Source organism: Cynocephalus volans, chromosome 15 (assembly GCF_027409185.1).
Source record: "Cynocephalus volans isolate mCynVol1 chromosome 15, mCynVol1.pri, whole genome shotgun sequence".
NCBI classification, from domain to species: Eukaryota; Metazoa; Chordata; class Mammalia; order Dermoptera; family Cynocephalidae; genus Cynocephalus; species Cynocephalus volans.
The window spans coordinates 4,486,313-4,511,490 of NC_084474.1; the positions used below are offsets into that span (position 1 = coordinate 4,486,313).

General features: G+C 48.8%; 1 protein-coding gene across 2 annotated transcripts; it reads right to left on the reverse strand.

Moving 5' to 3' along the window:
* Positions 1-1,350: 1,350 nt before the first annotated feature.
* Positions 1,351-25,178, reverse strand: PLAT (plasminogen activator, tissue type). 2 transcript variants are annotated; one of them, XM_063079549.1, is made up of 14 exons: positions 25,041-25,178; positions 13,000-13,097; positions 11,444-11,486; positions 10,476-10,613; positions 9,981-10,091; positions 9,595-9,769; positions 8,510-8,601; positions 7,296-7,470; positions 6,705-6,790; positions 5,316-5,418; positions 4,974-5,110; positions 4,699-4,839; positions 3,663-3,829; positions 1,351-2,345 (listed from the first exon to the last, which is right to left on the reverse strand). In XM_063079549.1, exons 2-14 carry the CDS (start codon positions 13,072-13,074, stop codon positions 2,193-2,195), a joined length of 1,596 nt encoding a protein of 531 aa, XP_062935619.1. In that variant the 5' UTR covers positions 13,075-13,097; positions 25,041-25,178; the 3' UTR covers positions 1,351-2,192. The 2 variants fall into 2 exon arrangements, with proteins under 2 accessions (XP_062935619.1, XP_062935617.1); XM_063079547.1 differs by having other exon boundaries at positions 5,223-5,418.

Consider the following 25,178-nt stretch of genomic DNA (forward strand, 5'->3'; position numbering starts at 1 on the left):
GAGACGCAGTGGCTAGGATTCCTGCTATCACTGTCTTCAAAGCATGTTTTTCTGAAGTGATCGAGATGCATGTGTTTCTAGAATAAAATCTTACAACTTATGAGTGAGCAGTCTGAAGTCACAAATCTGTGACTTAAGTCTCTGCAGCCTCCATTTATTTAACTGGCCCGGAGACTTCAGCATTTCAGGGAAGTAGGCTGCGACACCCCCCACACCCCCAGTCAAGTTCTTGGACTTTAGACAATCTCTGTCTTTTGTGAGTTTAAACGGCATCTAAGAACCTCTAAATTGAGCCGTTCCAACAACCCTTCCAGAGACAGAGACAACTATGACCACCTTTGTCTTCTCCAGGAAACTGCATCAGCACATACACAACAGCAAGCATTGCAACCTGGGATTTATTCTTGGAACTAGGGTGTCGGTGACAACAAAAGCTGTCAGGCAGCAGCCGGGAGGAGCATGGAGTGCATTTTGTGGGTGGTTAGAAAATAGTCTAAGAGAAGCAGAAAGCAGCATTACTTGAGGAACATACTTCTGTGAACTGATTCGGGAGTTAATTCTTTCTGATGAGCAGAAAAGCAAAACAGAACGGGGAAAAATGACCCAAATACTAGCTTCTAGGCCAAACTCATAATTGGGATGTTGCTGTGTTAGCAAGACTGTGTGTAGGCTCCTCGTCCTTTTCTCCTTTATCCCTTAAGCTGCCCTCCACTTTCCCTCAGTCACAGCGTGCTCAGCTCACCACTTCCCCAGGCAGAAATCCCAGTGGCCTCGCAGCCTGCAGAGTGAAGTGTGAGCTCAGTTTAGCGCTCGCTGCCATAATCCAATTCCAACCTATTCTGCTTTTCGTGAAGTTCGCTTTAGACAGAGTCTACTGCTCATTCCTGCCCATATGCCCACTTTCCCTTTTGCCTCCAGATCTTTCCAGATCTTTCTCCAGACTTTTTTCTCGCTGAGCCCACCCCACTTTTCTCCAGATGTTTCCAGATATTTTCATGTAGTGAAATTGTCTCAGGATTGCCTCTCCTGTACTCGTCCACCAGTCCAAACCTTACCCAATATGAGAGCCTTTCCTAATTCTATTTTTTTTCTTAAGACTCCCTAATCCCTCCTGCAATTGGATTTCAGGAAGTTTCTGCCACTTTGGGGCCTATCTTCATTCTATCCTGTTATCACCTTATATGCAGCAAGTGTCCCGTGTATGCTGAAGGAAGGAAGGAAATATTTCAAATGATTCAAAAAATGTGAACACAAATAACATGAGTAGATAAGCTGTGAGGTACTACATATGTGACAAAACCATTCCACTCTGATTTGGGGAAAAAATGTGAAAAATATATTTGAATTTATTATTTAAGTACACTATAATACAGGGTTGTGGCAACAAAGTAAAACTAAAATGGACTGATAGAAACGTGTTAAAGCCTAGTTTATCTGTTATTAACATAATACAATTCTCCCGTTCTACTGTAAAGTTTATAAGGAAAAAACATTCACACTGTACACAAAAGGAATACCTTCCCAGAGTTGTGGAGTGGAGGAAGGGGAAAGCAGAAGACTCAGTTTATTTTATCAGCAGCTGGCCAGTAAGGGCATCAAAACCCTTGACCTTGGCATTATCAACACCACGCTCTAACCAACTAAGCCAACTGGTCAGCCCAGAAGACTTGGTCTAACGGATGGTTTTGAGGAACATGGTCGGGCTGGCCAGCCCATCCCTTATTTGGAGGTCTTGCTGAGCCTCTTGTGGTTATAAATACACATTCTATTTCTAGTGCAATCTTCCTTTCCTGAAGGATCTAGTTATTTCTTACTATTGAGACATGCCTTTATCTTTATGGTCTCATTTCCAAAGCTGCTCATGTTGACAGATTAGGAGGTTGGGTTTTTGGTTGGAAATGGGTTGGCTTACAATGGTGGTATTCCAGAAGGGGTTAGCATGTATTTATCTGTCTTCCCATCTGACATTACATTCTGAAATCAGACCATAGCCCTGAAAACTTCCAAAATAGGAAGTACCGATGAAAATATATGCTCCTCCCGCTCCCATCGGATCTCCTGCTGTTTCTGCTGAGTGGTGGTTTATGGAGAAATCTGTGTGAAAGGAACACTCCGTCTTTGCAGTATGTGTTCTGAAGAGGGAGAAGCAGGGTCTCATTTGGTTTCAGGGAGTTGGGTTTTCTTGGTCATGGTCACATATTGTCTTGAATCCAGTCTAGGTAATTAGTAACCTTGGTATATACACCTGGAACATCCTTCTGCCCACAGCCAACACCCCAACTGATGATGCCAACCAGAGTCATGCGACTGTCCCTCATGCACACCAAGGGGCCTCCTGAGTCACCCTGCAAAAGAGAGAACACTCAGTTCTGTGCAAAACAAAGCAGAATGTTTTTGGGGGGGGGGGGGAGTTAGGGTTAATCGTAATGTGAATATTGTATTCTTCAAAGTACTCAGTTCAAAGAGGGAAAGTTTTGTCTGAGTTATCTTCATCCTCTAGAGGATTAGGTGGTATCTACTCTGGTGAAGGAGAATTGAGACAGTTGTTCAGGCATTTCAAACCTCTGCCCTGGTTTGAACTCCACCACTTTTACTAGCTATGTGGCTTTGGCTAACTATGCCTCAGTTTTCTTATCTGTAAAACAGAGATAATACTGTCTACCTCATAAGGTTGTTACAGGAATTATTGGAAGATTGCATGAAAAATTGCTAAGAACAATGTATGACATCTAGGAAAACTCTTGGTAATTGTTAGCTGTTATACTGAATCAAAATGATTTTTTGTCTGCTTTTAGCGTTAAGCATGCGGATAGAGAATGGTGTATTTTGTGTACAGCCTTGTTTTGGCTGTGAGGTAGGTGGCACAGTTGAAGCTTCTGAAGAAACCGTTAAAAGAGAGACCAAATACTGTCAAGAAGCCAAGTGGGGAACTGCCGATGTGATTGCCGTACAAGAGCTGAGCCACGAGGTCTTCGGGGCCAGAGCCTGCCCGTCCTCTCTGTGTGCCCTCTCAAGTCCTGCCCTGCAGGAGAGCTCAGCACACTGCAGGCACCGAAGCGTCTGGGCAACAGCAGCTCCTTGGCCGCGTTTAGGTCTCAATACCAGCAGGTTGGGCTGTTTCCCGTGTCCCAGTATCTTGTTAATCATGAAATATGAGTACCAATTCTGATAAGGATGCCAATGTGGAGGACCTAAAATAGTTTGCTTCCCAGGACATTAGGGCTGAATGTGAGTTTTTACAACTCACTTCTCACACATCATTTATATTCTACTTCCCAGTAAGGTGCCTCCTTTGTTCTTTCCCTTTCTACAAAGTAGTCTCCAATTCTCCAGCACCTACAGAAGTCAAGAATTTCTGAATTGTGTTGCTTGACCATCACTTCAATAGTTAATTGCCTAGGCTTACAGGAAATCCTGCACCAGGTGGAGTTTCCTGTGTAGACACTGGGGAAGTTTCCTGCAGTTTACACTTCTTAAGTTTAAGTAACTTTGATCTTTCTCCAATTGCTTGATTCTCTGAGGCTCTCATCTAGAATTGCTAGGGCCTTGCCAAGATGAAATCACTTCATTGGCTATAACTCTTTTCCTTGGTTAGGAACCTGTTGGCCGAGGGGTGCTCTTATCCAGTTGTGCCCAGAGTATGGAAAGATGTTCGTGTCTACCTGGCAGGCGTCGTGTAGGTGTGCATGGTTCCCTCCACTTCGGGTGTCTCCAGCACATAGCATATTATCTGTGACGGTTTTATTGAACAAGTGTTGCGATGTGCAGCGGCTAGATGGGTACAATCTGACGTGAGCCTCCTTCAGCTGCTCGGAATAGAAAGGAGAAACTGAAAGAAAGAGTGGGAAAACATCACAGGTTTTAGGGAAGGTTACTTGTAAACCTTTAGGAAGGAGAAAGCCAAGTTTTCCCGTAATAGCGAACATTTATCGAGCTTTTACGTGTATTAGGTTGAATCCTATGACATTGCTGATATTTCATTGTTCTGACCTACAAGAACAGCAGTTCTACAGGGCTTAACCCCTGGTTTCTCAGTAGCAGCACCACTGACATCTTGGACCTGACAGTTCTTTGTTGTGGGGGCTGTCCTGATAATTAGCAGCATTCCTGGTGCTACTCACTGAAAGTTGGTATCAACCTCCACCCTGACGGTAATAACCAAAAATGTCTCCAGACATTGCTGAATGTTTCCTGGAGGGCAAAGTCACTCCAGTTGACAATCACAGGTTTCCTCTCATCTCATTTAATCCTCAAAATCTAATTAGGTAGATAGTTCTGTCTCCACTTTACCAGCGAGGAAACTGGCTTGGAACAGTGTAAAATGGAAGTCTGTGGCCAGGTCACTCAGCAAAGCTAGATGCAGACCTAGGATTTGAACTCAGAAGTCCAAGAACCCACCTCCTTAAACCACTATACCCACTGCTTATACAGAGCCTTCTTGAAAATCTGAAACTCTTCCAAGCACGTGTGCTATTCAGACCTTTCCTACCTGCACAGTGACCCTGTAGGTGGGAGGCAGATGGTGAGTTCTCACTGTGCGGGGAGGCAGGGAGCTCACCTGCATTCACTCAGCTCTAGCACCTGCACTGGGGGCCACAACCCTGCCCTCGTGAACACCTTTTTCTCTGTTGGATCAACCACAAAGTCCCTTGCTGTCCTGCAGACAACCAGGACGTGCCGAGACCTGCTCCCACTCACATGCCTCGTGCTTGCCATAGCCAGAGAGCTCGCACTCAGTCCAGTCGGGCAGCTGCAGGCCGGCTTCGGGGAGACAGATGGTGCGGACAGTGCTGCTCTCCTGGGCACAGCGCTGCGAATCTGATCTCAGCTGCAGCAGTGCTGGGAGGGAGGGAGACAATAAGCCCAGGGTGAGGAGCCTCTTCTCATTTTAGGGGCAGAACATGAGGGAGGGGCACGGGGGTGTGTTGTGTGCTCTGGAGTCTGAACTGGAGCAAAGAATGACGACTTCTTACCAATGTCATTGTTGTAAGTGTCGTCATCAAAGTCCCTGTGCACGATGTATTTTTCTACTTCGAATTTCTGCTCCTCCTCTCCAGGGACCAACCGGTATGTTCTGCCCAAGACCACCTTAAGGTGGTGGGGAGGAAACCTAATAGAGAAACAGCCTTAGAATGCTGTTTTTGCTGTGAGATCTCCTCTAATGGGCCTGGTTTTAAGGCCTTAAAGAGTAGAAAAACCTGCTGGGCTTTCCCAGCCCCTACCTCTCCTGGAAGCAGTGGGCAGCAGACAGCACCCAGCAGGAGTCAATCAGTATTCCCCCGCACAGAAACTTCTCGCTTGGCTCTCTCCTGTACCTGGCAAAGATGGCAGCCTGCCAGGGGTGGGAGGTGATGTCTGCGAAGAGTCCTCCCTTAATGCGAAACTGGGGCTGCTTGTACTGTCGCAGGCCACAGGTGGCTGGAGAGGAAAGGATGGGGGAAAGGTGAGCCCACAGTCTTGGGCTGAGCCCCGGGCACCCATCCTGTCTCTCCTTGCAGAACCCCAAGTTCCTGAGGCTTCCTGCGCTTGCACGAGTAGGTACAGAGGGATAGAACAGCCTCCACTGTCACGAAAACCACAGCTGCGGTTTGTTGAGCACATCGACATGCCACATACTGTCTGCACATCACCTCTAACCCTCATAACACTGCGTTTTAGGAAGAACGTTCTGCCCGAGGTCACAGTGGCACCAGCATTAGAACGAGGTCTGTTTGACCCCAGAACTGGGGATCTTTCTGCTGCGCTTCATTCCTTCTAATTCTTTCCTGGCTTGAGAAATGATGAAGCATGACAGCTTCCTGTGGAGGAATGTCCACCTGTCACTTTTCCATCTGTTCGACCTTGCCTGTCCTTCAAGGCCAAGTGACATCCTACCTCTCACAGAGCTTTCAGTACCTCCCCAGCCTACCAGGCTCCAGGCAAGCTCACTGACGGGGCTCACTGGGGACACACCAGGAATGACCCTGGTTGTGAGTTAAGTCGTAGTTGGTATCGGACCTTCCCAATAGACTCTCTGTTACTGAGGAACATTTTGGCTGATCTGTGTGCTTACAGAAACTGGGTGATCTTTTCTCAGACAATCTCCAAACCAGTTTCATTTTTTAGCGATGTATGCCAACTTGAATTTTCTCTCTGTCTCTCACTAACCCAGCTCCCCAGTGTTAGGTGGGTTCAGTGGGAAACGTGGCGGAGTTCACAGTAGAAGTGCAGGCCTTAGGGTCAGAGGACACGGGGGGCAGGCCCAGCTGCAGTGCCTGGAGCCCGGCGAGCTTGGGCAGGCCACGCGACCTCTGAGAGATTGTTTGCAGTCAGCAAACTGCAGGTGGGAAGTCTGCCTCCCAGCACGTGCTGGCACAGTAGAGTGAAAGCACTCTGTTCTCTAAGGAGCCATGTATGTGAGGTCTCCTCCTCCTTGCGTTCAGTGTTACAGGCAGCAGAATCACCAACAGAGGCAGCTAGAGAGAAAAGTTCAGAGCCTACTAAATTCTGAGAGAAATCGATGTGTTCTTTTTCTTTCTTTTGCCCCTCGCCATCACCCCATGTGTGGGAAGTGGACGCCTATCCCTGTGGCCACCCCGCCGTTGTTCCAGCCGTGGAGCCCCTGCCCAAGAAGGCCTGGCCCCTGGAGGTCTGAGCCAGACTGCCATGAAGACGGGCAGTGGCACGGAGCCGAAGAAGCCAGCCGAGGCCGGGGGCCACCTTACAGCACTGGGGCATGTCGCAGTACTCCCACGTCAGCCTGCGGTCCTTCAGCACGTGGCACCATGGCTTGGTGTCCCCATCTGGGTTCCTAAACGATAAGGGAGAACTCAAGGTTTCAGTCATGTCACAGGCCATGTAAGAGCAGGAGGAGGCTCAGGACACCGATGTCAAAAACACTGAGCTGAGAGGTAGGACTCTGCATTTGACTTGACTGTAGCAGACCCCACCATGGGAAAATAACTTCTCTCTGACATTGTTTTTCTATCAGTGATACAGTGTGCTAATTCTCACAGGGATTTTCGTAGGAACTGTGAGCTGCCCTGTGAAGAAACTCTTAAAATTCATTGCAATAGAAGTGCCACTTGAGAACAGAACGGACGACGACTAATGTTTACAGGACAGGACCCCTAATTTGGGATTATGGTTGAAAAATTGGTGCACCTTGCTTTTCATAATGGGGGTTATTCTAGCAAGTGAATAGGTTGGGCTAAATAATATCCATGGTTCCTTCCCACTCACTGGGTCCCTCATCCCACACCCCAATCCTGCTCTCTGCCAAAACCTGAGTCCTGTGACCCTTGCCACGCACGTACCGGCAGTGGTTGTGTTTGCCCAGGCCCAGTGCCTGGGCATTGGTCTTGCGTGCTGTGTAAATCTTCCCTAGCAGGATCACAGAATTCCACTGGAGGCAAGAGGCACCGGATGTGGTGAGGCTGTGGGAGCCCCGGTATGCTAACCCTTTTCCAAAGTAGCAGTCCCTGTTTTTTCCTAGAACAAAAGAAATCTTAAACTGAAACAAAACCAATTACATGCTGAGGCAGGCAGATCAGGGCTTGATGTGGTGTTGGCCAGGGAAGTCAAAGGAGGCCAGTCTAGCATCGAGAAGAATGTGACACCTCCTGCCTCCCTCTCCTCTCTTTCTCTAAAGCTCTTGTACGTAGAGACAGCAAATGCCTTCATCTCATGTACCAAACCCCATCAGCTGGACATGGCTTCCTAGACGGCTGCGTCCAGAGAGATTCTGGGGGTATATTCTGGGTTAGCAGGAAAGGGTGCTCTGTTCCATTAGTGGTGATTGCTCTTGGGGCTGCTCTGAAAGTAGGGGGTTCCTTGTTTATACGTGACAGGTTGCAGTGACCGAGGTGCTTCCTTGGAGGCCATGTTGGCAGGCCCTAATTTCTCAGATTTTGTCTGCCAGGGCTCCAAAGGATTTGTTGGGTTGAGGAAGGAAGAGAGATTTTGAGCCTTAGAGTGTTGCCTATTTCCATCTATTTGTCCCATTTTACCCTTTTTTCTCCCCATTTGAAACAGACAACGTATAAGGAATCTTTAAGATAATCTAGATCTGCGAGTCCTAATTTAGACCAGATTTAGGGGAAGGGGAAGAAGCATTAGAGTTATTATAAACAGTCTCCAGATCGATAATGTAATTATTTGTAAAAGCACTACAAAATTCATAGTACCTTTTTGTAACTGAGTATTTTTTTCAATCAGGGAAACTTTTTCACATTAAAAGTTTTGAGAGAGAGAGAGAGAGAAATAGGCCCATTAATCAAAATAGAGAGAACCTCCATTCATTCTCAAAAGGACTGGAAACCACTGATCTGGCCCCATCCTCTCTGTGGATGAGGAACTGAGGATCACAGGGTTGAAGAGGTCAGATCAAGTTCAAACAGCTAGTTAGAGGCCATGCCTTTCTTCCCGCTGCAACCAAAATGACTATCTCCTGGCCTCTCTCCCCTCGGCGGCAGAGGGACTCTTCTGTCCCAGTGCCACTACCAGGGAAGGTGGGGTGGCTACCACTTACCCCTGGAGCAGGTTGGTATGCTGCAGAACTCCGAGCTGTACTTCCCTGCCTTAAACACATAGCACCAGGGCTTTGAGTCTTGGTCTGGGTTTCTGAAAAACCAAGAAGGCCAGGGAAAGTTAAAAGGGAAGCTGCCCCTCTCAGGCCCAAGGACTTCACACAGTCTTCTGGGGAAAGGGGCACTGCATGTTTGGTTGCACACAGGGTGGCTGTATCATGGTAGGTAGAAGTGTGACTTAGTTATTGTCTTTATTTGGAGATTAAGCCTGGTTTAAGGAGATGTGCATAGGTGCCAAACTGACAAACGGTGGACTGTGACAGTCAGTCTTAGGTGTTAACTTGGCCAGGCTGCAGTACCCTGTCATTTACTCAAACACTAATCTAGGTGTTGCCGTGCAGGTATTTTGTAGATGTGGTTCACATCTACACTCAGTGAAGGAGATAATCCTAGACAATGTGGGTGGGCCTCATCCAGTCAACTGAAGTCCTCAAGAGCAAAAACTGAGAGGAAATTCTGCCTCAGGACAGCCACATCGACACCTGTCTGAGGCCGGCCAGTTGGCTCACTTGGTTAGAGCTGGTGCTGATAACACCAAGGTCAAGGGTTCAGATCCCCATACCGGCAAACCTCCAAAAAAAGCCAAACAAACCAAAACGCTCCCAACTCCCGTCTGAGTTTCCATGCTGCTGGCCTGCCTACAGATTTCAGATTTGCCAGCCCCCAAAACCATGTGAAGCAATTCCTGAAAAGAGGTCTATTGCTATCTACATATCCACCCTTTATTATCCATCCACCTGTCTGTCTATCCACCTGCCCACCCACCATCGTTTACCTACCTATCTATCCATCTATCTAGCCTCCATTATCCATCCATCCATCCTTCCTTCCTGTCTGTCCATCTATCTATCCATCCACTATCTATCTGTCTATCTATTCATCTATCTCTCCGTCCATCCATCCACCTACCTAGCTATCTAGTATTGGTTATATTCCTCTGGAGGGCCCTGACGGGTACGATCTGGGTGTCCTCTGCTGCAGCATTCCCTTACTGGGCAACCCCCCCAGGTCGGGGAAGTAGCCTCACCTGCAGTAGTTGTGGTTCCCGAGGCCCAGTTTGACCGCGTCTGGCCGCCGTGCGCTGTAGGGCTTCAGGGCCAGTGCACTGCTGTTCCAGCTAACGCACTCTGCCCCACTCTCCGCTGTGCTCCACATGCCCCTGTAGGTGATGCCCTGGTCCTTGTAGCATGTGGCACTGGCATCTGGTTGAGAGCAGGACACGTGACACTTCATGTGAATCCCCCTTTCCTTGAGCTTTACAAAGGGCTCATATTGCTTCTGTCGTCACCCCAACCAGCAAGGCAGGCTGGCTGCTGAGGCTGCTGACTGGGGACTCTGCCCTCTGGGCCAGCACCTTGGTTTCCTACCAACCCTCGGGTGGACCTTCCGTGCCCCCAGCCACCACACACTTACCTATCTCACAGCGTTTTCCAACAAACCCTTCAGGGCACTGGCAGATAAAATCTGAGAAATACAGGGCCTGCCGACATGTTCCCCCACTGAAACACCTCTGCTCGCTACAACCTGTCAGGTGTAAACAAGGAACCCTAATTACTTTCAACAGCTCCAAGAATAATAGGACTCAAAACTTTGAGTGCTCCCTATATGCGGGCACCATTTTAACAAGGTTTACAAAAATTAACTCATTTAATCCTTGCAGCATACCATGAAGTCTGTACTATTACTCTCCCCATTTTACAGATGAGGAAACTGAGGCTTGGCAAGTGAAGACATTTGCCTAAGGTCACACAGTCTCCTGTTTTGCTCTGCTCTTCCACCTCTGCCTAAGGCAGAACGTGCCTGGGATCTCCTTTTGAGATCTGAACATGCAGGGGAGCACAAAATTTGGTATGGGCCCGCGAGACTGGACACCTGACCTGGAAGCCTCAGCTCAGAGATGACACATACTTTTGACAGGAACTGAGTGGCACTGGGGCCTGCCACTGTTGCACCAGCAGTACTCCACACGGTCACTCCAGGGTGCGGGGCGCAGCCACGACTCCTGTTGCTGGTATGTGGCCTGTGATGTTTCATCTCTGCAGGTCACTGCAACAAGCAACAGGCCAGCTCCCTTAGACAACGATGCAGGAGATGGCTCACACTCTGGCCCCGAGGAAAATCCCCCACTTGCTTCCAACTCACCGCATATTCCTTTCTTGAAGGAATGCAACTGGGAGGAAACACATACCTAATATTTTGTCACCAAAGACCCTTTTTACTGGGGAGATTTTAAAGGCGTGTTAAAAAAGTCTTCCAGACCCAAAGGAACTAGGTCACAAAGGAGGGAAGATGCGGGCCTCAGCCTAGAGTTCTTTACATCAGAGTCAAGACCAGCCAGCGACTAATGCGTTGTATTCTTCTTGGAATGCTAACAGGAATGTTCACCAGCTTTCTAGAGTCAACTCTAGATGTGGACTTATACAAAGAAATTCTGTCCACACCATGTCTGTGAGGTAGCCCAGGCCGGACATCTCTATCTCACCAATGGAGAAATGGAAACAGCGGTGTTGGTTAACAAAGACACAGAGTGGACTCTGGTGGGGTCGTAGCCCAGGAAAAGACCCCAGAGGACCCAGCAGTCCTGGCTGTGTGGCCTTAGGCTGGCCGCTCTCTCCATTTTCTCATCTGCATAACAAGGACTTTGGGCCACTGGGCTGGCAGGCCCACACCAGCGTTGTGAGCCCCCACAGCAAGCCTTTGGTGAGGACACTGTTCTGTGCCTCCCAGCAGCTGACGGGGAGAACGGGGAATAGGTGGCATCTTTGCAGAATCACCCTGAACAATTCCATCTCTTCATAGATGACAGAGCCCCTGCTCCCCTCGCATCCTGAGCCCTGCCCCTGCCCCCTGCCCCTTCCACCTCAGCTTCCTCTTGCCTCTGTAAGATCTGGCTCCTCTTTTGAACCGGGCACGGGTCTCCTGCAAAGAAAACAGGCGTGGAGGAAGAAGGATCAGCACACAGCAGGTCTCGGAACAAAGGCGGCCAAAGGAGACGACCACCCTGAACCCGCCAGCCGGACGCCCCGTGGGGAGTGGGCCCCAGGTGGAGTGTCCATGTCCTGCCTTCCTGTCTAACTCTTCTAGACTAGCACTGTCCTAAAGAACTCTCTACATAATGGAAATATTCTCTATCTATGCTGTACAATATGATAGCCATGAATCACACCGGTGGCCACGAAGTGTTTGAATTATGACTAGTGTTACTGATAAACTGAATTTTTAATTGTATTTAATTTGAATTAATCTTTAATGGCTGCATGTGGTTGGTGGCTACCATATTGGGCAGTGGAGCTGCAGCTCCTGTCTCCTCCGTGTAGCCATCTCTGAAGTCCTGCTGCGGAGGAGGCCTTGCTCACGTGGCTGTATGTGATGCCAGGCGTTCTCAGAGCATGTGTCCTGTTTAGAAAGAAAGCAGCAATAAGGGCCGCTAGCCTGTTTCTATAGCTCATGGTGCTTGCATTATCTTTTTAAAATACTTTATGGAATAACTCAAGCACATTCTTTAAAAACAGCTCCAAAGAAGGCAGTCAGATGCAGTGGAGTGCAATTAAGAACTGTTTACTCAAGTCAAAGTACGTGCCCTGGGTTCTGCTGCTGGGGCCCTGAACTCCTAGTGTCCTACGTAGGCAGTTCCTGACTTAAGGTGGTCCGACTTCCGATTTTTTGACATTATTATGGTGCGTAAGCAATATGCATTTAATAGAAACTGTACTTCGAGTTATGAATTGTGATATTTTCCTGGGCTGGTGACATGCAGTACAGCATTCTCTTGAGATGCCAGGCAGCAGCAGCGATCACTGGTGTAGACCACTCACACTCTACAGTGGGCTGTATTGATGCCCCAGTGTCTTCTACCAGCTATTCTCGAGCCTCTTCAGAAGAGAGGGAAATCGATGACCCTGTCGCTGGAGCGTCCCCATCACCCAGCCACGGATTTTAGTCCAGTGCCTTAGACGTTCCTCAAGCCCAGGTGCTTTCAGCTGTGTGCATTAACAGTCAGCGCCCACATAGCCTCGCTGGCTTCCACTCTCAGTACAGTAAATTATAAATAAATTACAGTAGATATCCAATACTTTAGTATAAAATAGGCTCTGTGTTAGACAATTTTGCCCAACTGTAGGCTAAAGTAAGTGTCCTGGGCATGTTTAAGGTAGACTAGGCTAAGCTGTGATGCTCGGTAGGTTAGGTGTATTAAATGCATTTTTTACCTAACAATAGTTTCAATTTACAATGGGCTTATCCCTTATCGTAAGTCAAGGAGCATCTGTATAGAGGAAAGAACCTGTGTGTTCTGTAGCTGCGCTGACCCTGTGCCCTTGCTTCTCCTCTCTTTGACGCCATTCCCACCCTGGGGGCTTGGATGGACGCAGGCTCCTTGTGACATGAGCCACACAGCCCAAGGGCCGGCACACAGAGATGGCTGGATGCCCACCTGGCTGGACAGGGTGAGGACTGCTCCGCAAAGCAGCAATGCATACAAGAGCTCTCTCTCCATTTTATTCATCATTTCTTCAGGATGTCCCTTAAATTCTGGAAGAAGAGGAAAAAGAGCTTAATCGTGTGATTTGAGAGGTCAAAGAGCACAACAAAGTTAAGAACCTGCAGCATTATCACGGCAGGTTCCCATTGGCATCTGCTCCCACAGTGAGAATGACAGGACAAGTGTCTGCAAGACCATTTTTTTAACTGTATGTATTTTTTATTGTGGTAAATACACATAACATAAAATTTACCACCTTAACCATTTTTAGGTGCACAGCTCGGTGGCATTAAGTGTATTCCCATGTTGTGCAACCATCACCACCTTCCATCTCCAGAACTTTCCAGCTTCCCAAACTGAAACTCTGTGCCCATTAAAGAATAACTCCTCATTCCCCCTCCCCAGCCCCTCGCACCCCCCACTCCACTTTTTGTCTCTATGAATCTGACGACTCTACATACATCACACGAGTGGAATCATTCAGCTTTTGCCTTTTGTGGCTTGCTCATTCACTTAGTGTAACGTCCTCAAGGTTCATCCACGTTGTTGCATGTGTCAGAATTCCCTTCTTTTTTTTTCATCATCTTAACTTTATTATTATTATTATTTTAATTTATTTTATTCATTGAATCAAAATCGATTATACATATTTTGGGGGTTCAACATTGAGATATGTTGATCAAATCAATATTACTAGCATATATATTGTTACAAATTATAATTATTCTTTATGCCCCTTGTCCAATCTTTCCCTCTCCCCCTCCTTCCCCCCCCAATTGCCCTAGATTTCTTCTCTCCTTCTGAAAGAGTAATGGTTACTCTGTTGATTTGTTGCCTAGATGATCTGTCCAATGCTGAGAGATGTGATCAGGTCCCCCAATATTATCATAGAGCAGATGCTTCTTCTGTCACTCTGAAATGGGCTTTGTGGAGAGAGACATCCTCCTCTTTTCTTTGTCTCTGCTGGTGACTCTCCTTGTGGTTGGCGGACTATCTGCGTGGTGGCTGTGGCATCTAGCCGCTTTTGAAGCAGCCATGGTTATTGTGGTGGCTGTGGTGGGCCACCCACATGGAGGTGCTGTTTTTGGTATGCTCCTTGGCACTGGCGGTATACCTGGTTGTGGAGTGTGTTTGGTCCCCTTCTCCATGCCTCTGGTCCCTTGGCAGGCCCCAAGGCGCTGGCGCCATGTGCCTGGTTGTGGGAGGGGTGGCCGATCCCCTTCTCCATGCTTCAGCTCACTGGACGAGAACCAAGGAGCTGGCTTGGTGTGCCTGGTTGTGGGAGAGAGGTCCGGTCCCCTTCTCCATGTCCTGGGTCCCTGGGTGGGCTCTGAGGTGCTGGCATGTTGTGCCTGGTTGTGGGAGGGTGGTCCGGTCCCCGCCTCCATAACCCGGGTCCCTGGGTGGGCCCCAAGGCTCTGGCTCAGTGTGCCTGGTGTGGGAGGGTGGTCTCTAGTCCCTTTCTCCTTGCCTTGGGTCCCTGGGCAGGACCCAAGGTGCTGGCTTGGTGTGCCTGGTTGTGGGAGGAGGGCCCAGTCTCTGGCTCCAGGCCTTGGGTCCCTGGGCTGGCCCTGAGGCACTGGTCCAGTTTGCCTGGAAGTAGGAGTGGTGTCGGTCCCCAGATCCAAGCCTCCGTTTCCCAGGCAGGCCCCACGGTGCTGGTGGTGTGCCTGGGCCGGAACTAACTTTTTATCCTTTGCTTCTAACATGGGGGAACTTCCTGTGGGAACCAGTACTTGAGTGTGTGGTTGTTTAAGTTGCTGCTTTGCTGCTGTTTCCTTAGGGAAGGCGTTTTGTGCAGCTCAGGGTTTAATGGTTGATCTTATAGGTACTTCTGGCTCTCCAGAGACCTGGTGGATCTGTGTTCTGTAGAATCTCTGATCTGGGCCTGAGTTTTTTCATCAAACTGCACCCCATGCAATTCTGCATTACTGACCAGTCTCCTCTAAGTGGTCCTGTGCTGACTGGGGGGCAGGTCGTCTGTCCTTGCTGTATCCCATTGTTCTCCTGGTGTTCCCATCTTGCCCACCGCCCGTGCTCCAAACACTTCCCATGGGATGGGTCCTGTGCCGGTCCCTTGTGATGACTCACCAGCCTCTGGATGGCTCCCTTTTTCAGCTGTTCTGGCTCCTCGCTCCTGTGTGGATTCATGGGAAACCTATTAGTGGTCTTGCTGTCCTGGGGGCCACCAAGGCCCTCTTCTCCCCTGCCGCCTCCAAGTAACTCCATCTGAAGGGCGCAGCAGTGGCTTCTGCCGGCTCCTGCTCCATGCGCTCAGCAGCTCGAGCCTTAAAGCAGCCGCAGCCAGAAACGCTCAGAGCAGCTTTTTCTTTCTCTCATCGTAGTTTCTCCCGCCTTCCCGCCTTCATGAACTCCGTAGGTCTCTCCTCCTCTCCCTGTGAGCTCCAGCGTCCCCGGCTTGGCTGATGTTATATTTTTATAGTTGTAAATTTGGTTGATTTGTGGGAGAGAGTGACGCTGAGGACCGTCTATTCCACCGTCTTGACTGGAACTCTCAGAATTCCCTTCCTTTTTAAGGATGAATAATATTCCATTAACTGGATAGACCCATTTTGTTTGTCCATTCATCTGTTGATGGATACTTGGGTGGCTTGAAGATGGTTTTCCCCAGAGATTTTTCTGGGCTGAAGGGCAAGACCATCTCTGGTATTTCTTGGCAGCTCAGAAACCACAGTGCCCTGGCTGGCTTCCTGGAAGGGAATTCCTGCCCTGGGTTGGCTAGAGGGCAATATTCTTTCTGACTTTTTCAGAGGAAGCTGTAGGAATTTTATTGCCAGCACATCACAGGGCAGCCAACCTCAGGTTGCCTCAGCAATTCCACTTATAACAGAGCCCACTTCCATGTCTGACAGTCTCCTTGTCCAGCAAAGGAAAGGCTGCCTCCAGGCCAGCCCCCCACTCCCCCGTTCCATTCCATTGGAATGTCTGACTCCTTTTTTACAAGCCAACAGATCCGGCAAAGCACAGATTTGTAGAAAAGAAGGAAAGCATCTGGTTTTCAGTCATTAGACTCAGATCTTCCTGGACCCAAAATTCCCAGTTTCCATTTGCCTTTCCCCAGTGATCTTGCCCTCAGCAGCTTAAAGTAGGTTAGTTGGTTGAGGTGACCTTCAGTCACAACAACACTTGGCCCCCCATCCCCTATCTCAGGGGTCCTAAGCGCCTTGTCCTTCAGAGGCTCTCAGGGCTTTCCTCCTTGCCTGCCTCTGGCACCTGCTGAGTGTGTCATCCAGCCTCCACCCTCATCCCCAGCTCCCTTCCTTCAGCACCCGGAGGGTGAGCAGGAGGCTCTGTGCCTCACCGACTCTCCCTGGGCTGCTGGGGACAGCAAAGGAGGGAAAATGGAGCTGCAAGGAGCAGAAGGATCTGTATCACGGGGATTCCAGTAAGAGGGGGTCTTGTCAACCCTGCCCCACCCCAAGCGAAGGAGGCGTCTGGGCCTCTGTTCTCGCGTGGCATGCCCAAGGCCTCCTTCCACGGCAGGTGGAGTGAGCTCTTTGGGGCCCTTTTCTCACTCAGAGGAGGCAGCTGTGTATTACCTTTATTTATTTACTTATTTGTTTGTTTATTTACTTATTTATTTATTTATTCTTGCTTGCCAGTCCAGGGACTGAACCCCAAACCTCTGTGTTATCAGCACCATGTTCTAAGCAACTGAGCAGAAATAGGTCTTCCTAAATGTATTCCCCTTCTTTCTTCCTGGTGTTCATACATTTATAGATTGCCCCTCCCTTTATCATCTTAGGCAAGTTTGAGATAGGGAGAGCTCTAAACTCTCAGGACTTTTTGAAGGAATTCTGGATGAAACAATAAACCAGTGAGTAAATCAACCTCCAGCCAAATAAGGAACTTAATTCTTCCTCATCTGGCCAACGAAACCAGCCAGCCTTTCAATATACTCATTCAACTCAGCCCCGGGGGGTTGTTTTGGCCTTTTTCTGGATGCCCATGAAATTACTGTTTTATTTCAAGAACTCAAGGTCCCTCTAAATGGAACTTGATTCTAGATGTTGGAAAATTGCAAAAGTGAGGTGTTAGCACAACTGCACTCCCAGCCTCTGCGCAGGCAGCCACTCCTTCCTGGACAAGCGGGGCGGGAGGGGCACGGAAGTGTGACTGAGGGCTGGTGTAAAGCCCCCAGCAGCTGCATCATGTTAAACTCTTTTGCAAGTAAAGAATCAGATGGGGAACAGGGGCATACTTCCGTCTTCGGCTCCAGGGACAGTTAGAGACTGTCTCCTATCTTCCCCAGCCTCTTTCGGCCGTCCTAGGCTTTGAGCTGATCCAGTGCAGATGGCCTCGCTCAGGCAGCGCGACAGCTCCATCCACACCACACAGGCAATTACAGCAGATGGATGGGTTGAATGTGGAGGAGGATGACAAAGACATTATTCATCCCACCAGCAGAAGGACAGTGCAGGCTGAGGAGAAGGGAAACAGAAGAGAGGGGAGAAATATGTTCTTGTGTTTTGCCTTTGTTAACGCCGTGGGTGTAGCAGTTCAGGGCAGTGCCTGGACAAAGAACAAAGTGAATTACAGAAGAGTGGACTCAGCAGCAGGGGCTGGAGCCAGCCAGGACAGACCACAGGCCCCCGTGAGAGGCAGATGCACAGTGCTTCCGCGGAGGCCAGGATGGCAGATGGGACCTGAGGAGTAAACGTAACAAGGCCTTCTGAGGCTCGTTTTATACATACACTGACTTGTCATTGTCATTTTTTTTCTGTGTTCTTTTCCTTTTGCTGTACACTTGGCCCTCTGTGTCTGCGGGCGGTTGGCTCCAGGACCTGCTGTGGAGACCTAAGTCTGCAGAGGCTCAGGTCCCTTAACCAGCCCTCCAGATCCATAGATGTGGAACCCGTGGGTGCAAAAGGCCAACTGAATTTAACAGCTTCCCAGAATCATCAAAGAACTACAAAAGCAGGCGAGCAAAAGGAAGGAAGGAAGGAAAAGAAAGGGGGAAGAAAGAAAGAGAAGAAAAAGAGAGAGAAAGAAAGAATACGAGGTTGACTGACTTTTGTTGGACTGAAGTCCCTAAATCTCCATATGAGAGGAGACGTGGAGTGGCTGGGAGGCCTGTGATCTCCAAGGCCCCAAGGCCCCGAGGCCCCAGCCCTGGCAGGCCCACCATAGCACACAAAGTTAATTTTGCAGGTTTGCAAAAATCATTCTCTGGAGGGTGGAGTTTGGCAGGCTCAGGGCTTGGCAAGTTGACATAGAATCTGTGCAAATTAGAACAAACGGCATATGGCTTGGCAGATAAAGCATGGCCTGGATTTCAAGGCTGGGTGGGCAGGAACCCTTGTGTAGGACACAGCCTGCACATCTGCACGCGGCCGGCCTCGTCTGCTTCCAACATGCATGTGCGTCCCATGTTGTGGAGCTGCCCTTCCTGCCTGGAAGCTATGTCTGCCCTGTTGGCTGTGGCAAAGAGTGACTGTTCCCTGGGCCTCTGAACACCTGTGAATAATGATGGTTCTAGGGAAAAACGGGAACAAGGGTCTGCTAACCAAGGAGTGGAACCTTACAGTAAGTGAACTCTCCTGGGGATTTAGTCTTCAGAGCCATTTTGACTGAGAAATTGATGATCATGCCAGCCAGAAATCTGGTGTTCATTTCTGCAGTGGTAATGTGGGGAGCAGTGGCAGATGGCACCAGTTAATAGCCGTGTGGTTCTGGATTGGGCAAAGCTATTGGAATGGCAGTAACATAACGAGAGGAAGGACCTGGAGAAAAGCAGGTGAAGAGTCGTCCTCAGTGCATTTCTACTACCTCTTTCGCTATGTTTTCCTCCTACCCTCTCCATCTTCCCACCATAAAAATCCACTCTCAGGAAAGGAACTGATAAACTTATTCACATAAGGTAAAAATGACTGAACAAAAATTAACGTGCTGCCCTTCTAAGAAGCATATGTATTTTGAAACACAAAATCTGCTCCCAGCAATGCAAAACCGAGTGGTCTGGACTCTCCAAGCTCTCCTCTGTGCTAACATTCTGTGTTTTCTGTTGTTGTGAGAGCAAATGATACAAGGAGTGCACGCATGCTGCGTAAGCTACACATCACTTATAAATGGGTATGAGTACTTGCTGCAGTTCCATTTTTCACATTACATAGGAAAGTGATTTGCAAAAAAGGAACAATAAAAATGCAATCAATCAATCAAACAAGTTGTATAATTTAGGTGCAAGCAATGTAACGGCCCCAGATATCAGCCAGTGGAGGACTTGTAGTTTGTTTTCTTGCCAGAGGAAACACAAGCAAGCTAGATGAGGATAGAAATTGCAAAGGTAAGACAAAAGTGAATTGATACTATTATTAAATTTTGCACCATGTGCAAGGTTTGCTGCTACATTCATCCTTAGGTTATTATTTCTTTGCAAAACTTCTCTCTGGAAATCTAAGAGAGAGCCAGTCTTTAGGAGTACCAATACCTTAAATGACTCATGGCTTTCAAACAAACACCCCACCCCCCCAACCACCATAGCCCAGAATGGATGCCAACAGATTAGAAAAGAAACGGTCAGAACTCTGGGGTTGGCTGGTTAGCTCAGTTGGTTAATGTGTGGTACTGATAACACCAAGGTCCGGGGTTTGATCCCTGTACCCGCCAGCTGCCAAAAAATAAAATAAAAATAATAAAAGAAATGGTCAGAACTCTTTGGAACACCAAAGGCATGTTTCTAGAGCTGGGACAAGGGACAAGGTGAGAGGCTGGAGGGAGAAACCAGGCCTTGGAAAGGGCAGTGAGCTCCCATCAAAGCTCTCATTTGTTCAGGCCAGACTCAGACCCAGCACAGAGGAGTCAGCCTGGCAGCTCTGGTCCCACATCTACTGGTCCAGCTCATTATGGAGGTTGTGCTCTCAGAATAAAAACCATTCTCAAAAACTACCATCATGTAAGTGATTCTTAACTTTTCAAAAAGGTAATTTTCTATACATCAAATGCTGATTCTCTCTCTTTTTGAACAGAACTCTTTTATAACTAGAGAAGAAAAGTCTGTTTCTGATCTAATTGGATCAATTTCAGTGAGGTGAGTGGAATGGAATTCTCTCCCGAAGCCCCGCACTGCCCACCCATGAGGGCAGAATTCTCTCCAAAGCATCTTCAAAATATAGGCCTCTGATCTGCCTAAGCTGTATGCAATTAACCTCAGAAAGACGGACACATGCAGCTGTCACCTCACCGTTCCGCCCCGACAGGGCAGTCCTGACTGTGTGGAGGAGCTGAGGGAGTGCTGGTCATAGGTCCAGGGAGAGAGGACTCTATCCTGCCTCCTGCTGCAGTAAAACAAAAGACACCCTTTCCTAGTGAACCTAGATCCTTCTGAAGAAAAACAGGGGTCAACTGGCAAAAGCTAACTCGATTAGTCAGTGCGATCAAATGTTAACTACACAGTCTGAACTGTCAGCAAACCCTGAAATCTGATGTTAATCTAGATGGTGTCCTGCTCAGCGGTGAGGGTAGCACTTCTGTTCCTGCCCCTCCCTAAAGCAAACATCACTACAAGGCAATTAAACACGCAATAATTTGATGATTCTTCAGTCTACCTCTAGATTTCAACTCACCTGAGTCAGGAAATAACAATCAGAAACTTTCATTGTATCATTACATGAATTTATCCTCATTTTACTGGCCTTACAGGAAAGTGCCATTATAGCGTATGAGAAGTAGGTATTTGAGTACCTACCACTTGCCAGGCAGAGTGTACAAACCCTTTTACATTCATTAAATCATTAAAGGCGATACTACTATCTCATCATCACAGATGAGAAAACTGAACTTCACAAAAGCACAAGCGACTGGCCCTGAGGGGGCACACCCTGTAAGAGGTGGCGTCAGGTCTCAAACCCAGCTCCTCTGCCCATAACTCCACACCCTTCCCACCACTCCTCACTGTCTCTGTGACACTTGGCTGTAATGTTCTTACTGTGCTCGAAGCTGATGTTTGAGAGGTGCATGTCGTAATGCAAGGAGCACGACCTCTGGACTCTCAACCTTCTACCGCAACTGCCACTTATGGGTTGTGTGTGGCAACTCAGCCTCGCTGGGGCTCAGTTTCCTGGATTTTCTAATGGGCTAATCGCTCCCACCCTGCAGAATTACTATGGTGATTAGAGAAGCAGGTAAAGCCCCTCCTCAGTGCCTGGTGCTAACACAGCAGGTGTTAAATGTGCTACGACCATGAGCGTCCACTGAAGCCGCGAAGCAGAGGAGGTGCCCAGTGTTAATACCAAACACTGTTTCCTAGATCTTATCTTGACATAATCCTAACCAAGTCTCTACAATTGATATAAAATTTCATGCCCTTCCTCTATGTTTACAGAACTGTATTAACAGGAGCCATTATTTCCTGAATACAGGGTGGCGTCTTTTATCTTATTTTTAACCTGTTTTCTGTTTGCCTTTCCCCGGCCCATTTATACCGTATATGCTGGAGCCATGCTGGACTCTCAGAGGAAGCTGGAATTCGCAGCTGGGACAGCTGGCAGATAAGGCAGTTGCTATGGATAAGGCCCGTCCTGTGCAGACCACAGGGATGTTTGAAAAATAAGGAAACTGGAGTTTCCCAGGGAAAAAAAAAACAACCCTTCTTTCCTTTCCATAGCCCAGGTATTAGACACTGGCAAAATAAACAAGTTTCTTTTTTCTGTGAACGTGACAAAATGTGAATAGCTACCAGAGATCAAGTTGGCCGGTAGTCTTTCTCTCTTAGATTATTCCCACTGGGTTACTGGGTCTAGCTCGTCCACCCAGCCCCCTGTCCCCTGTCTTCAAGAAGCTCAGCTGACATCACACTGCTCATTTAAAGATCTCGAACAAAGAGGCTGAGCACCTCCGGGGTGCCGTACTCCCAGTGCCCATCAGACCCCACTGACCACACAAGCAGCCCTGGCTCAGTCTAACCTCTTCCTTTCTTGCATTCCCAGGTGACGATCTGCTCATGCTGTGCATTCACCATCGGCCAACCGTGCAGTAGGCACATTCGCTCCATCCTCCGAGAACTCAGTTTAGGAAGGGGCAGGCAACTGGACAGTCATAGTGCAGTGTGACTTGTGCTGTGCCCGGCAGGGCGCGGGGGTTGGGGGGCGTGTAGAGGAGGGTATCTATAGCTCAATCTTGTGGTAAAGGGTGGTCAAGGAAGACTTTTTGGAATTCATGATACATGAGCTGTTTCTTGAACAAAACTAGGAGTTAACCAGACAATGCAGGGGTGTTCCTGACAGAGCAAATCTCCAAGACAGGCCCATTGCTTGGGGCTCAAGATAATAGCAGCAGGCGGCCAGAGCCTGTGGGTAGAGGGATGTGGTTCGCACACCCTAGACTTTCTCTTTAAGGGTGTCCCTAACGGGAAGTGTGGTTTGCAATCCCTGAGATGGGGGCGTTCAGTTTGGATTCCCTACTGCCTAGTTGTAAGTTAATGGAATACTCGTGACTATATAATAAACAGAAAAGGCTGAATACAAAGGTGTCCCAGTATCCGGGTTCGGCCTAGCCCTGAAGCAATCACTTCTGAGGCTCAGGTCTTCTAAAGCCAATCCCCAGACAACTTCTCCAAGCCCTGGTGTGTGTGTAAGTAGCACGGTAGAGCCACGGTATGGCCGTCCTGTGTGCTCAGCTGGGCCTCTGGCCAAGAGTTGCCCTCTGGACGGTCGTCCGTCCGTGTGACTGGCAGCGGGTAGCTGCGTGCACACCCAGGTGTGCAGGTGCTCGGGGAACTCGTCTGAGTCGTCCCTTCAGTAACGCCTATGCAACACTGGCTTCATCTCCCTTCTGTCACAGATGTCATTTTTTAAGGTATCAAGAACGGGGATTCCCTGTCCTTCTGCAGAAGTCTGTTTCTCAGGCAGGATAACATAATACACAAAAGATCACTCAGGAAATGTGCTCTCCTTATTTACACGGGAGTAGACAACTGAGCTGGTATCAGAAGGCCACGCAGCTCGACTTAGAGCTGGACCAGGCAGATGACCTTGAAGACTATTTCTGGCTCTAGTTTTCTGTGAGTCTAAATTCTCCCTGCTCTTCTACCTGGTTTGACTTGAGACCCACCGCGTGGCTTTGTGAGCTCGTGACTAAGACGAGGTTTATGGCCTGAAATTGTGGACAGAAGTTTTCTCTTGTATATACAAAGCAAATAGCCCCAGAAAGAATGAACAGAACATTCTGGTCCCTCATCATTCATCTTCTCAGAACAGCTGAAAATCCCTCACAGAAAATAACAAGTTTATTCTGAGACACCGGTGTACAATGCCGAATAATCAAATGAAAACTGAACATTTCAACTAAAAACTCAAAATTTTCCTAAGCCTCCAGATGCTTGGTCTCTCACAGAAGCATATGGATTTTAAGTGGCTGCCGAGCCCACTGCCACCGCCACCAGCCATGGTGCACCTTGGCGGTCTGACTGAAGCTGGCACGACTGCTTCCCAGCCAGAAAAGCCAATGACTGAGAGAACGCCTGTCAGCAGACTAGTAACAGGCCTCACCTGGACAGCCAGTTTTCCCAAATGCGCTATGGTCCTGGCTAGTCATTTACCAAAAACAGCCTTAGATGGATGTGGTCGCTTTGAGTCACACCACCTTTCAAAGCTGTGCTTATTACAGCAGCGTGTTAGGCCCTGAGGGAATAGAAACCAGAGGTCCTTCTCAATGAGCTTACATGCAATAGCAGGATAACTGCTGTTCTGCAGCTCCTCCCCAGCTGCTTGCAACAGAGTAGCACAGACACTGGGAAACCTGACAGGAGGCATCGCAAAATGAACTGAGCCAGTCTCGGGGAGTCTGGACAGAGGCTGAGCCATTCGGGAGGAGGACAGCTCTCTACTCCTGATAAGATCCAGAAATTCAAGGCTGGCATCCTGAGAACATTTCAGGTAGAATGAATCGATGGATGGGCAGGACCTGCTTGTATTTTGATATTCCCGGTGTTGCTGCTGGTGCCCTCAGGGAAACACACACCCAGCAGCTGGGACAGGTCAGCGTCTACACCCCGGGTGTAGTGAGTCCTCCTGCCCACAGCAAGAAGTCCCCTTTGAGGGAACTACACCTAGCAGCTGTATTTGCAGGATTTCTTCATGGGATTGCAAATGCTCACACACACACATATAATTTTTTTCCTGTCATCATCAGCTGCAGGAGATCACCGTTATTATTCCACATCGGTCACCAAATAAACCCTCGTTACTACATGTCTTTGTGCTTGAGTTTGTCATTAGTTACCTGGAGCTCTGTGTGCCTTTCGCCTTCCCTCCCTCCCTCCCCATGAGGTTGCAAAAATAAAGATAATGACAGTGACAATCTACAGAGCCTTGATGTGCCTCCTACAGAGTGATAGGAGTAAGATGTTGGTGTTATTTCCCCTGTAACTGAAAAGTCCTCAGGGCAGAGGGCTGAGGACATGCTGCCCAGTGGGGGTCATGGGGCGGGCGAGCGGGCTCTCCCCTGACACGGAAGAACCAAGAGCCGCCTGCTTCTTTCCCAGCACTTTCACCTAGTTCATCAGGCTCTGCAGAAGTCCCCCTCTGCCCCATCCCCAGCCTTAGTTTCCTCATGGGCTCATTAGGGAGGGAGTGAGGCAGCCCCATGGCCCCAGAGACACGTGTCCTGAAGGCAGCTGAGGTTACATTTGTTGTGCATTAGTCATGAGGTGCTCCCTCCGCCTGCCTGCCCGGGGCACCTCTGTGCAATGCTTTTCACTTTCCCTCTACTCTGCAAGCAGAGCCTTCTTCCCCGAGAAATACATCCCTCTTCTCTCTGCTCCGCAGACCCCTCCAAAACACTTCAGCCTATCGCAATTAAATGCAAACACAAAAAGACATCTCCGCTTTTGGAGTGGATCCTGGCCGATCTTTCTGCCTGGATCACACAGTCAGTCCCTTCCCGTGAGCACTCCTTCCCTGGCTCAGTCTGCCTGAGAGACTTTAACAGAGAAGAGGAGATGGTGGACAGAAAGGCACAGACATTCAACCTACCGCCCCTTCCTGCGGCTTCTCTCCCTCGCAGAGGCTTCTCTCCAGCCCTGGACTCCTGGAGGAACTCAGCTCCAATCTCCCTGAACAGCTCCGGCCTCCTTTAAGTTTTGAGGCCAGGGGTGGGGTCAGTGGCCGGGG

What these genes read in the sequence shown, in the direction of transcription:
- PLAT (XM_063079547.1), bottom strand. Translation starts at nt 13,074, where the DNA reads ATGATGAATAAAATGGAGAGAGAGCTCTTGTATGCATTGCTGCTTTGC. An exon ending in AGGAGCCAGATCTTACAGAG is followed by an intron (nt 10,614 to 11,443) that starts GCAAGAGGAAGC and finishes TGCTTGTTGCAG; the next exon opens with TGACCTGCAGAGATGAAACA. An exon ending in TGGAAAACGCTGTGAGATAG is followed by an intron (nt 9,770 to 9,980) that starts GTAAGTGTGTGG and finishes GCTCTCAACCAG; the next exon opens with ATGCCAGTGCCACATGCTAC.